This window comes from Ascaphus truei, chromosome 9 (genome assembly GCF_040206685.1).
Source record: "Ascaphus truei isolate aAscTru1 chromosome 9, aAscTru1.hap1, whole genome shotgun sequence".
In the NCBI taxonomy this organism is placed as follows: domain Eukaryota; kingdom Metazoa; phylum Chordata; class Amphibia; order Anura; family Ascaphidae; genus Ascaphus; species Ascaphus truei.
The window spans coordinates 52,428,946-52,443,740 of record NC_134491.1 but is presented as its reverse complement, the minus strand read 5'-3'; the positions used below and the strand labels follow the sequence as shown (position 1 = coordinate 52,443,740).

General features: G+C 45.4%; 1 protein-coding gene across 1 annotated transcript in view; it reads right to left on the bottom strand.

The window, feature by feature from the left end:
- The window catches only part of SYT16 (synaptotagmin 16), a 64,642-nt gene extending 49,847 nt beyond the window's left edge, over nucleotides 1-14,795 (bottom strand). The window contains exon 1 of the mRNA XM_075614855.1: nucleotides 14,427-14,795. Coding sequence (XP_075470970.1) covers nucleotides 14,427-14,439 — 13 coding nt within the window. The 5' untranslated portion in view covers nucleotides 14,440-14,795. The remainder of the gene's footprint in view (nucleotides 1-14,426) is intronic.

Genomic DNA, 14,795 nt, shown 5'->3' with positions numbered 1-14,795 from the left:
CTGTGCTGAAGCAGGGATATCCTGAAAACCTCACCTGTTGGTGGCCCATGAGGACTGGAGGTGGTCACCCCTGCACTAAATAATTCTTCCCAAACCCATTTCATTTGAAACACAACACCACCTGTTCACCTTCTGTGTGGGAGCTGTTGGCAACTATATTGAGCAGCAATTATTCGTCTGTATCACCTATCATTGTGTTTCATCATCTTTTCATCATCCGTGTAATGCCAACTGCTTTGTTACTATTTTAGCCGAACCGCTTCAGTAGTTACCATGGAAACATGCATAAAATAAATATATATATCTAATTCAATGCCGAAGTAACAAGCAGTTTAGGCATAAGGTGATAGCAATTATGTGGTTATAATTTTGAAGTTTCACTGTATGTATCTGATTCAGGGCCTCATGCAGAGAGCAGCGCTATTTAGAATTGGAGAGGGGGAAATTTTTTAGCTTTTTTGGAGAGTTTTTATCTCCATATGCAGAAAGGGCATAAAACTGCCTTTCTGCATATGGAGAGTTTCAACAGCGCTATGAGCGCTGTTGAAACTAGTGGGGAAAAAATGGTTTTTTTTTTTTTTTTTCCCCTCCACCGGGCGCGGAGCGCCAGCTGCTTGGTGGAGAGGAAAAATGTTGAAAATCGCGCCATTTTTTTGGCGCGAACAGCCACTAGATGGCGATCGCGGCTCTCTGCATTAGGAGAGTTTTAAAACTGGCGAGATGTAGGTTCTCGCCAGCCGCGCGGCGAGATTTTCAAAACGAAAAAAAAAATGGCGCTTTTTTCCAAACTCGCCATTTTCGCCTGTTTTTTGCGCGATTTTCGTCGGAAAATGGCGAATTTGTTCATAGCGCTGCTCTCTGCATGAGGCCCTAAGAATGTAATAGACACATGCAATTTCAAGTCGTCATTTATGGCTCAATAAGTGGAGATAGTATTGTATAGTAATAGTAAGTTAGTGTAACCGTTATTAATATAGTTTAAGCAAATTGCACTGTGCAAAAAATAAAAAGATTTTCTACTAAACATACCCAGTTCTCCATGTAAAACACACTTTCACCGAACATATAAGAGTATTTGTGTGGTAGTGGTTAGATTTTGATAAGGTTAAGTAACAAGCCTGTACTTCCGCTTACTAGTTATAGGTGACATTAGTCACAGGGGTCAAGGCCAGATCTCCAAATGCTTTGGCATATTAGAAAAATAAAAACTCGACTGCCATAGCTGTCTGACTGCCATCTGCTGTAAAATCCAAATATAACTCGCACTGGCTTGTAGTTAGCTGATGCATTTATACTCCGATAAAGCAGCTCAACTCCAGTCCTCAAGCCCCCCTCCCCAACATGTCTGGTTTTCAGGATATCCCAGCTTCAGCACAGATGGCTCAATCAGAGGCCACCTGTGCTGAAGCAGGCATAATATCCTGAAAACCTGTGTGTGTGTGTGGGGGGGGGGGGGGGGGTGATGACTGGCACCCCTGAGCTATTGTAATTATAATAATTGTACCTGTACCCAGGTTTATCACAGCACATTTTTGTCCCCATTACCAATATTCCCAGTCTGTGCGGACTCTGCTGGCGAAGAGTTCAAACGTTTTACTGGCAAAGCTATGGCCCCTAATTCACTATACTGTGAAACCGTTTTCCAGTGCTAGAGAAGAGTTCAGCTCCATTCAAAAAACATTGGACTCCAATCTTCTCCAGCACAGGGAAGCTTTACAGCACATGGAGTACGGAGCTGTGACTCACCTAAGGGCTCGTCCAGGCTGAGAGCGAGCGCGCAGGCACGCTCGTGCTCAGCACGATCAAACACATTGAGATAATGTGTTTGAGCAGCGCGCGCACTTGCCCGTGAGCGCTCCGCGCTCAGCTGCTTGGCGAGACGGCTTGCCCTGGTCTCACGTGCGCGGTTCAGCCAATGAGGATGAACCGCTCACGTCACCGGCATGCTCCCCCTGCACGCGCAACTACGCTGGACACAAATCGTCCCTGCTCTCACGGCAGGGCGCTCGAGCGAGAGCACGCTCGCTCCCAGCCTGGCTAAAGATTATCAGACTGTGTTCGCTGGAGCCTTGTTGATCCCTGAAAAACATTGAAGCTGCCGACCAAGCAATATCCCACGTGTGTATTTTTTTAATAAATCAGTTCTGTACTATGAGGAAATACTTGTAGCATTTTATTTTTTTAAACAACTCTGAATTACATTTGTAATGTATTATAATGTAACAAGCATTTTTTGTTTCTATAGCAACTATTTACAAACTCACATCCCCTTCCTTTTCTGAAACAGGCTCTGGCACACCCCTTTTGGAGCCCTGCCCTCTCTCTAGCGGTGCACCAATTGTATCGAGTGACTGCCTGGTCACATGATCTTCCCCACAGAACTATGCATCTTTGGTCCTCTTCTGCTACACTGACAGACATTTAGTGAACCCCCGAGCCGAATCTTTGCTGATTGATCACAGGAGAACGGATCGATTGGCAACTTAGCTAATTACTTATTGTGTGGATTGTATTGATGCACATATTCAATGTACATAAAGGAATAAAAATAATAATAATAATTAAAAAAAATTAAAAAACGGCAGCTTGGACTGTTGTTTCAAAGCCTTAAAAAAATGACAAAGCTCTTTTCCAAGCTTTTCTATCCCTTTTGTAGGCTGATTTTTAGATCCCACTTCTTGGATTTATAAAATATGTTCTATGACAATTTAAAGCAGCAATACTACTTTCCAACTTTTTTTCTTTATTATTTTTAATTTTTCATGTGGCAATGTATAATTCTTTACTGTTACCTAAACTGGCAATCGTTTGGTGCGCCTGTTATGAATCGGTCAAAATCCCGATTGTGTGACTATCATAATGGCCGCTTCAGTTAGTGTGATTCAGCAGCTACAATGTATCCTTATATTACCAAGAAAACATTATCTATTGTTAAAGTTTATTTATTATTTATGTATTTATTTATAAAAAAATGTTTTACCAGGAAGTAATACATTGAGAGTTACCTCTCGTTTTCAAGTATGTCCTGGACATAATTAATATGACAAATAATACATGGTTACAAATACAATTCAAACTGCTGGGAGCATTGGCAAACAAATGATACCAACCAGCAAAGTGCTGCAAAAATCTTGCACTGCTGGGGAGATGGGCTAAAATCTGTGATAGAAATCAAAGGATGCTTTAAAACTTATTAAAAATGGCATTAAGAGTTGAATAAAAACTAAAAAAAAAGTCATTATCTAATACAACAGAACTGATTTATTAAAAAAAATTTTTTTAAAAAGCACTCAAGACTTCCCATTTTTCTGCTTTGAATATACTGATGGACAGTGGTCAGTGCGGTCCTGCAGGTTATTACAGACATTGTAGTTGTCCTTGAGAAGGGGGAGTTTGGATATCTCTGACTTTTATATTTTATTAATGTAAAACTCATGATTTGTATTATGTCCAAATATGTATATTTATCACGTACTACCTTTGGGAACTCAAATATGGGTTTATCACTGTAGCCAAGACACTATACAATGAGTCCTCGGTTATCCGACGGAATGCGTCCCGCAAACCACCGTCGGTTAACGGACCGTCGGAAAGCAGGTCCAATGTGAATCAGCGGCGGTGACCGTCGGATACGTGAATTCGGCGTTGTACAATGCGTCCGGAAACTGCATTGTGCTGTGTCGGAAAACGCGTTCGTCGGTAAGCGGAACGTCGGATACCGAGGACTGCCTGTATACGTACAAGCAATCCCTCCCAAAAGCCTGAATACTAGGGTTTTCAAACTCAGTCCTCAAAGGCCACCAACAGGTCAGGTTTTCAGGATATCCCAGCATCAGCACAGGTGGCTCAATCAGTCCCTGCTTCAGCATTGGTTGCTGAATCAGTCCCTACTTCAGCACAGGTGGAACCAGAGGCTCAGTCTTCGATATCCTGAAAACCTGACCTATTGGCGGGTCTTGAGGACTGGAATTGAATTAACTAAGAGCTTTATTTCCCTCTCCTCTCTTTCTCCACTTGAGTTAAAGACCTATTTCGGGGGTTGGAATAACGCTAATATGCACTTGACGCCACGTTACCTGATGCTACAATAAAGTGATTTTAAGCCTATGCTAATTAGATGTAATTTGGACGCTGATTTGCTTATAATTAGCTTTGAGGATACCATGTTAATTCAGGGAACATAATGTTCGTTCCTGTGTTAGGTAACATCACGTACGGGCCCCGGTTTAATCGAGCTTTGTGATTCTAGCCCCTAGGGAGCTGAAAACAGAACACGATTAAATAAATTAGATTTACTAGGAGTTCCATATCTGTCTGCGCTTCTAAAGCCACATTCTGTGCGGCTCCAAAGCAGACTGCAGAAGAGACGTGTGTTACGTTTCCTGCCCACAGGAAAACACACATCATTTTTTCAGTCTGAAGGTTAGTGCGCCTTTAAAGCAGGGGTAGGCAACTTCAGTCCTCAAGAGCGACCAACAGGTCAGGTTTTCAGGATATCCCTGCTTCAGCACAGGTGGCTCAACCAGTCCCAGCTTCAGCACAGGTGGCTCAGCTGCCTGTGCTGAGGCAGGGATAACCTGAAAACCTGAGCTGTTGGTTGCTCTTTTCAAAATATCCCGCACAGACCAAGGAAAAGTCTTACCCTTTCATAAATCCAATACTGTATATTGTATTTTGAAACACAAATTGTAGCTACATTAACCCCTAAAGCGCCAGATTGATTAAAATACATAATCTACTACAGTATATATTTGTGAAAGTGTTCTATGTGTCTGTGTCTGTATGTGTCTCCCTGTGTCCCTCCCTGTGTCCCTAGCGGCAATCTCATTTGCTCCCTTGGCCCGTCCCCGCACACCTCTCATTGGCCGGACACACACATACACTCACACAGAGATAAACACACACACACACACACAGGCAGGACACTGAGACACACACAAAGATACACACACACTGAGACACACATAGATACACACACACACTGAGATACACAGACAGGACACACATATACAGACAGGACACACACACACACACACACAGGCAGGACACTGAGACACACACAAAGATACACACACACACACTGAGATAGACAGACAGGACACACACACACACACACCACCCCCCTCCCCCCCCTCTGTCCGTCCCCCCCCCCTCTGTCCGTCCCCCCCCTCTGTCCGTCCCCCCCCCCTCTGTCCGTCCCCCCCATCACGTGCGCCGCCCTGCACCGGCTCCAGATGGAGGGGAAGCGCGGCCCTCCTACCCCAGCCGCTCCCTTACCTCCCCGGCGCTACCTCCCCCTCAGGTAAGGCACACCACTGCCAGTAACTCTCCTATTTCAGGCGCGGAGCCTCGCGCCTCAGGCCCACACAGGCCCACACAGGGCGCTTCCTGCCGCCGCCTGCACACGCCTCACTCAGCCGGACGGCACATCGGGGGAAAGCGGGCGCCGGGGGGGAGGGGGGAGCGCGAGTCACGAGGAAGGGGGGGGGGAGCGCGAGTCACGGGGAACGGGGGGGGAGCGCGAGTCACGGGGAGCGGGGGGGGGGGGGGCGAGCCGCGGGTAACGGGGGGGGGGGCGAGTCACGGGAAACGAGGGAGCGACCACCCGCCGAACCAGCGGGGGGATGGACGCCCGGAGGGGGGGGCGGGCATGCACATACATAAATTATGACAATACATATGCCCACTGCTCTCCACCCCCCTCCCCCACTCCCCTCCCCTTTCCCCCTCCCCCCTCCCCTTTCTCCCCCTCCCCCCCTCCCCTTTCCCCCCCTCCCCTTCCTCCCCCATTTCCCTTTCCCCCCCCTCCACTTTCCCTCACTCCGCTCCCCTTTCCTCCCCCCCTCCGCTCCCCTTTCCTCCCCCCCCTCCGCTCCCCTTTCCTCCCCCCCCCTCCGCTCCCCTTTCCTCCCCCCCCCTCCGCTCCCCTTTCCTCCCCCCCTCCGCTCCCCTTTCCTCCCCCCCTCCGCGCCCCTTTCCCTCCCCCCTCCGCCCCTTTCCCTCCCCCCTCCTCCCCTCCCATCCCCCACCCCCTACCCCCCCTCCTTCCAACCCCTTCCCCCCTCCCACCCTCTTACCCCATTCCCCCCCCTCCCACCCCCTTCCCCCTCCCAACCCCTTCCCCCCAACTCCTCCACCCCTTCTCCACCCCTTCCCACCACCCTTCGCCTTCCTGCCCGCCTTCCCGCCTACCCACCCCTGCCTTCCCGCCTCTGCTTTCGCGCCCACCCGCCTCTGCCTTTCACCCACCCTTACTCCGCCCGCCTCATCCTTTCACCCGCCGCCTCACAGCCGCTGCACGCACTCAACAGACACCCGCCACACTCGACACATACCTGCCACCACACACACCTGCTGCCTCCCGCCCCTACGCACCGACATCACTGACCCACGGCCTCACACCCTAGCAGGACCCCCACTCACAGACAGCACTCACAACCCACGTGCCACCCGCCGCCTCACACCCTAGCAGGACCCACACTCACAGACAGCACTCACAACACACGCGCCACCCGCCGCCTCACACCCTAGCAGGACCCCCACTCACAGACAGCACTCACAACCCACGCGCCACCCGCCGCCTCACACCCTAGCAGGACACACGCCTCACATTTTTACATCTGTTATGTCACCAAAATATACATTGTACTGTGGTGTGTTTACAATAAACCATTTTTAAACAACATCGTATTACATTTTATTCCATCTTTCTTTTCAACATTATTATCCAACCTTTACAACAAATAGTCATCTATTGTTCCACGATTTATAAATAATACTACCTATTACGCATTTACATCCCGGGCAACGCCGGGTCTCTCAGCTAGTATCTCATGATATTATCATGACGTCCTGCTGCAGCAGAGGTGGTGCAGCCTTCGAATGAGCCACTGATTGAGCCACCTGTGCTGAAGCAGGGATATCCTGGCCACTCCAGGTCTACACTATGCTAAGAACAAACTAATGGAGATACAGTTATTAGGGATGAACCTATCGCCTAATCCCCACAGAAGCAATTCTCCATTGCTTGCTTCTCATAATGCAGGAAAAGGCTCAATACCCATTACTGATAATTGTGTGAGATATCTGATATCATATCCTAAAGTGGCACTTATGAGGTAACTGTATTCATACTGTGTCATTGGTTAAATATGAATGAAGGGTTGATGCCTCTAACAGCTACATGAATTTTTGTTATGGTTCTCTAATACAGTTAAGAGTATTTTTTTAAGAAGAAGGGGAGTTGAGAAACCCATAAGGAAAGACTCCCAGTAATGTCACGTACGAAGTGAGACTGACTGGAATATGTGTAACTTACTTATGAAAGACCAACCAAAGAGTATCTTCTATCTAGATGGTACCATCGCATGCTGTTCCTGCCTGGACCTCCTTGGGACCTTTACTCATCTCCTTTGGATTCCGGAAGACTGGGACAGTCACTCATTTACTACTGAGATGCCCACTCACTGAAATCCAGTCGACCCGGAAGCACTGGAACCAATCCACAGGTTTCTACTGGTGAACCGCGCTCCCTGACTTTTCTCAACTAGATGGTTCTCTAGAAATATTTCTCTTCCCCTCATTATTTGCCTTTAATTGCCAGCTTGTTGCCTTGAACGATACATTAGCACAGCTGGAGTAGAAATACATCCCATCCCTTGCAGAAACAGGTACATATAAACCAACATGCAGAATAAAAGCACTCCACGAGAATGACATAATGAACTTCCTTGGTTGCGATCCCAGCCTACTCCCTACCTGCTCCGGTGTTGTTTATCTTCAGCTTTTGCACAATAATTAGGGATGTTCAAACATGAAACGAGACAATACTTTAAAGGAAGAGACCTCACACAAAGCAACAACCAGATTATCAACAGCAGTCAGTTCCTCTGACTTTGCAAGTTTACTGTAGTTTTATTTAACACGTATTGTGGTACTGAGAAAACTTGCAGCAATTTGAGAGAAATAAAATGTAATGATTTCAGTTCCATTGATGCACCAACTACCCCAAAAATTGGACTGACAACTCATCTAGGTAAAAGTTCCTTACTTCTAATGTTTTATTTTAGTTTGGTGACCAAACTTTGGTGTAGCTACAGTAGCCATCATTGCATTCGAATCCCCCTGCATTACATTCTGTAAATTATTGTGTACGTGGTTGAAAATGCATCATTAAAAATATATATCCATCCATTTGAGTTCTCTCAAGAAAGCGACATTGTACGTTCACCCTGCGCTGGTTACTAATGAACAGTTGTTTCTCATTTCGTGGATCTACTGAGAAATGCTTCTTGATCATAAACAGTTTGGTACATAGAAGCTTTCTTACAGTGTTGGCTATTCAGTGGTGCTCAACACCCCCCAAAAGATTAGGTTTGAAGGATATCCCAGCTTCAGCACAGGTGGCTCAATCAGTGGCTCAGTCGAAGACTGAGCCACTGATTGAGCCACCTGTGCTGAAGCTGGGATATCCATAAAACCTAACCTGTTGGGGGTCTTGAGGACTGGCGTGGAGCACCCCTGGATTAGTGAATGCCTTCCACATGTGTTCCGCAGCTTGGTTATTATGTAAACTGGGTTCTTGTTCAGTCCATTCAAAACCACACAACATGCAAAATGAGGCAGAAGGTCACAGCAATCTATTCATTTGCCGAATCCCCGAACGCCACTCTTCTTCACCGGCTAATTTACCGCTTACTGAATGTTTGCAATATCATGTCAGCAGAACTTTGGCAACAAATGGAAACCAAAATAAATAAATAATAATTTCTCCATCTTCCCATTCTGGGTTCATATCACCATTGGTACAGGCATACCCCGCATTAACGTACGCAATGGGACCGGAGCATGTATGTAAAGCGAAAATGTACTTAAAGTGAAGCACGACCTTTTTCCCCCACTTATTGATGCATGTACTGTACTGCAATCGTCATATATCATATACGTGCATAATGGATGTAAATAACACATGTGTAACAGGCTCTATAGTCTCCCCGCTTGCGCACAGCTTCGGTACAGGTAGGGAGCCGGTATTGCTGTTCAGGACGTGCTGACAGGCGCATGCGTGAGCTGCCGTTTGCCTATTGGGCGATATGTACTTACTCGCGAGTGTACGGAAAGTGAGTGTCCTTAAACCGGGGTATGCCTGTATAATAATATTGGACATGCCAATGCCAGAATATTTATTAGCTGGCTTCTTTGCCGCACTTCACATTGTATTATAGAAACTGGTTAGCTTTTGGAGAATATAGAAAGCTCTTGCATTTAGCAGGCTGCTTGCTTGTGTCAATCCCTGCTATCTGCACTGTCTGCTAGGGACATGTCCCAGGGGACCTGCTGGCAGCTTTGTGAGTTCATGTTGTTTATCATGAAGGTGCAGGTAACATCTCACAAAATGAACACTACTGCAGCTAAAGACTGTATAAAAATAAGATGCCGTGCAGAACTGGCCTCCTTGTGCTTCTAGCAGCATCCTTTTCTCTTCGTTGCAAATTCCATCTTGCAGATAAGCTGCACAGTTCAGTTAGCTGCCTAATCTTCCCCAGGGCCACAGTCTGCACATTGTACATTGTATCCAGAGCAGAGCAATCGACAGAAGATTTCATGATGCCACACACCGACAAGGAAGATACTATGTATTAAGTCCCAAGCCTGTGGCTTGATGAAGGTTTCGTAGAGAAAAAATGTCATACTGTAAAACAACAAGTAAAACATCCAATAGGAATCATAGCATGAAATATCTATTGCTTGCAGGGAAAGAACAGGCTCACACAAAGAAAGTGAAATAATAGCCAAAGAAGTTTCACCAACCATTTAAAAGCACCGACATTCATTTAAAGCAGCAGTCCTAGCTGCCATTTAAAAAAAAATAAAATAAAAAAATGTTTCAATATGTGCATCAATACAATTCATACAATGATAAGTAATTAGCTAAGTGGATGATCGATCCGTTCTCCTGTGATCGATTAGCGAAGGTTCACTAAATGACTGTCAGTGCAGCAGAAGAGGACCAAAGATGCAAAGTTCTGTGGGGAAGATCATGTGACCAGGCAGTCACTAGATACAATTGGTGCACTGCTAGAGAGCGGGCAGGGCTCAAAAAGGGGTGTGCCAGAGCATGTTTCAGAAGAGGAAGGGGATGTGACGTTGTAAATGGTTACTATAGAAACAAAAAAAATGCTTGTTACATTAGAAAACATAAAAAATGTCATTCACAGTGGTTTAAAAAATGTTACAAGTATTTTCTCATAGTACAGAAACGATATATATATATATATAATATATATACACACACACACACGCACACACACACACACGTAGGATATTGCTTGGTCTGCAGCTTTAAGCAAGTCTTTAATAAGAAAACAAATTCAACCGAATTATGCACTTATACTCTCACCCACTACACTGGGTAGGAAGCCACGGGACTGGTGAGGAATGAGAACGGTGAGTGGTGCCCAAGGCCGAACCATCCAGAACGTGAAGATTACTCAGAATAGGCTCTCTTCATCATCACAGTTGTACATTTGATTTATTTATATAGATATATAGGGTCGATCATGCATGAGTTTCTAAACAGACATCAGGAACTTGCAAACAAAGCAAACTTTAGTGATATTCAATGAATATTCCTTATACACATACAATGTTTGCCAATTATTTGGTTATTCTTAAAAGCTGGTACAAGCCGGTGGTCCTGAGCTAATGTCCCAGTAAGAGATATCCTTTCTATGAATCTCCTAAGTCAGATGTCTCTGTCAGCAAGCCAGCACACACCTGAAAACATCCCCCAAAATTGTAAAGACCAGGGCCCTACAACTGGCCATCCAGGTAGAATCTGTGTAGAACGAAGCGAAACGTGTAGGTGTTTTTATCTGTTAAAGCTCTCCATGTGAGCTGAATAAATTCTATATTTTTATGGGCGTTACCAGTGTTTGATCCTCCGTTTCTTGTGCTGCTGTAGGTGTGCTTCGTTCTACACAGATTCTACCTGGATACCATTATTCAACGAATTGCACGCTCCACGGACTTGCCACAACTGGAGAGGGCTTCCAAAATAATGTAACAGGCAGTCGCAGCTATGATTGTTACCTTCCCTCATGTATTTCTCCTATATGCATGCTGAGGGGCATTACATGTTGTGGTGGGTACCATTAGGCGCTTAATCCTCCCGGACATAGTAATACTATTATTATTGAATTGGAAATATGATTTATTGAAGGCATTCCGGACATTATGTGTTCTTAAGATTTGGAAAGGACTTTCCTCTAGTTCATATTGTGACGGAGCTCTATATCACCCTGGATCGGACCCTTCAAATGGCAACCCGCGAAGAGCCTAGATGTGGCTTTTAGACTCTGCTCCTGCTAATTTCTTACTAGTTTCTTTGGCAGCTAAGTGCAGTTTTTCGCACTTGTGAATTAAAGCAGCAATACAGATTTCATTTATTGTTTGATTTTTTAATCACAGGATTGAACTCAGAGGGTCACTGGAGCTGAACTGCATTCATTTTAGCCTTGGGGAACCTCTGCTTCCAGAGATACTTACCTCCGTAGGGGGCACCAGTATCTATGCAGCCGGGGAACTGTGCGCCTACCATAATGGCAGCGGTTAACGCATCACCTGGGCCAATAGGAAGCTGTGACATAATTCGGTGCGGCTTCCTATTGGCCAGCGTGACAAGGAACATTAAACTCCACAGAGATACCGGCACCCACTACGGAGGTAAATATCTCTGGAAGTAGGTGGTCCCCGGAGCTGAAATTAATGGGGTTCAGCTCAGGAGAGACCCAGCCTCAATCTGTAGTAAACATTTCAGTTAAATAAATTTGAGATATAACAAAAAACAAAGAAGCCCAAAGCTACATCCAATATGACAAAAATATACAGTGAAATACCTATATATCTCTTGAAAAAAAGGTCATTCAGTTAAACCCTTTGGCCAAAGTGTTTTAAGCCTGCAAGCCACTTTAAGGCATGACCAAATATCGCAGGTCCTAACACTACCTGATTAAAATTCTTATTTACCTAATTTAGCTCTATGGTTAGAGGAAGAATGATAGCATTGGACCTGTCACAACCAGCTGCATGTATATTTTTGTCATATTGGATGTAGTTTTGGGCTTCTTTGTTTTTTGTTATATGCATTTAGCCACTCTCAGTAGCACTCCAATTGACACACACACACACACACACACACACACACACACACACACACATACAGGCATACCCCGCTTTAAGGACACTCACTTTAAGTACACTCGCGAGTAAGTACATTTCGCTCAATAGGCAAACAGCAGCTCACGCATGCGCCCGTCAGCACGTCCTGAACAGCAATACCGATTCCCTACCTGTACCGAAGCTGTGCACATGCGGGGAGACTATAGATCCTGTTACACATGCGTTATTTACATCAGCTATGCACGTATATGACAATTGCAGTACAGTACATGCATCAAAAGTGGGAAAAAGGGAGTGCTTCACTTTAAGTACATTTTCACTTTACATACATGCTCCAGTCCCATTGCGTACGTTAATGTGGGGTATGCCTGTATAGTGTAGCAATAAATTTGAGACCCTTCTACTTCTAAATGTTTTCTGATCTGCCCCAATAGGGAAACTAGTTGAATAACTCTGGTAGAGACCTCCAGTTGGGCCCGTTACATTTTTTGCCAGTTTACACTATTCACTTTTATTATAACAAAAGATTACAGGATTTACTCTCATCCACCTGGATGCTGTTTTACAACCAGTAAAATATTTGAAATGGAATAACTAGTTGTGTGTGCTCCCAATATGCACGTTCTGCGTCTAAATACCTCCCTCCAGAGATAGATACAGGCACAAAGAACTACACTTTCACTCTGTTTTTTATTAAGGACAAGACAAACTAACACAGGCCCCACGTGATATACAAAATCTAATTGGATGCAACAGCTCCCACTTGTAAGACTTGTATTGTCAAAGGCAGATTATCCCTACCAGAAAAGCAGTGTATACGGAACTTTGTAACATGTAAGGCCAACTTAAATAAAATCAAATGTTCATTTAAACCAGGAGTGGTCAACCCCAGTCCTCAAGGGCCACAACAGGTCAGGTTTTAAGGATATCCCTGCTTCAGCACAGTTGGCTCAATCAGTGGCTCAGTCGAAGAGTGCTGAAGCTGGAACTGAATGAGCCACCTGTGCTGAAGCAGGAATGTCCTTAAAACCTGACCCGTTGGTGGCCCTTGAGGATTGGGGTTGACCAGTCCTGGTTTAAACAACATTGTTCCGTTTCCCTGCAGCCAGATGTTCCTGCAAAGCGTAGCAAAGCGATGCGTTAGTTACAAACGTCTCTGATGACACAGGTGTTAAACCCAGAAGCTCTTGCATCTATATGGGCCATGGCGACTCTATGGTCCACTTTGCTGCAGACCGCGGCCTATACACCCCTTTGCTATCAGAAGGCCTGCAAAACAATGCATTGCAAGTCCACACAGCATTAAAAGGGTTAAACAACACCCTTGTTTTCTCACAAAGAAAGCGGCTTCTTATCCTAAATATTACGACATTGCTGCACCCACTTGACAAATATTGTGATAGCACGGCCTAGAGATATCGCTGTCCGCGGTGAGCATGCGATCACACAGGTGCCTGTCCAAATATTAAACACAAAGTCAACAGATCATAGGAGGGGAAAAGGATGTCTTTGTGCAACTCTCATCAAGTGATAAGGCCCGACAGCCAGTAAATATGCAGACAACTTCCAATGTGCCTAAAGGCCCTCCCATCCCCCTGCAATATACACATTCCAGCTGCAGGTGTGCAGGGGCACAATGGTACTGTATACAGCAGGAATGGAAGCATCACCATCAAATGAACACACATCCTGATTTACTGTATAATAGGATTTTAAACAATCATCTCTATATATCTATTTTTATAGATGTGTAAATCCATGTGTACCCACACACGTGTATGCATGAATACACACACACACACACACACACACACACACACACACACACACACACACACACACACACACACACACACACACACACACACACACACACACACACAGTCTTTTCTTTGCAATCTGTTTCTATAGATATTGACCTCGGACGTGCATCAAACATTGGATATTCATATATGAGACCAAAGGAGCTATTTTGATATCTATATTATTTGGGTGTATCTATATGTTAGAAAAATAAGTGCAGGATATATATATATATATACACACAAACACACACACACACACACACACACACACACACACACACACACACACACACACACACACACACACACACACACACACACACACACAGTGCGTATATTTATCTCCATACATGTGTGTACCTGCTGCACAGTATTGAGCAGCTGTGACAGAGATTTGAGACTATGCCTTCCCCTTCCCCTGCCAGCCATTGTCGCACTTACTGTCAGTAGCCATGATGCTGTGGGCGAGAAGCCTTCCTAGCCGTGCAGCTTGTAGTGAGCACAGGGCAGGCTGCTGCTGCTGCTGCTGCTGTGTGACTTCATGTCACACCTCGCGGGGAGCAGGCGGCACAGCAGCCTATGCTGCACTGTGCAGTGACTGCAGCCTGTGCATGGGAGGACTGAGAGCCAGCATGCTGCTGCTGCTTCTCTTCCCCAGTATCACAGCAACGCCGTCATCCTCTGCTCCATTTATTTATTTATAAAATGTTTTACCAGGAAGAATACACTGGAATCCGTGGTCTCAGCACACACACATCATCCTTTAACTAAAGAGAGGTGAACAGATGAGCACTCTACTAGCATCTACCT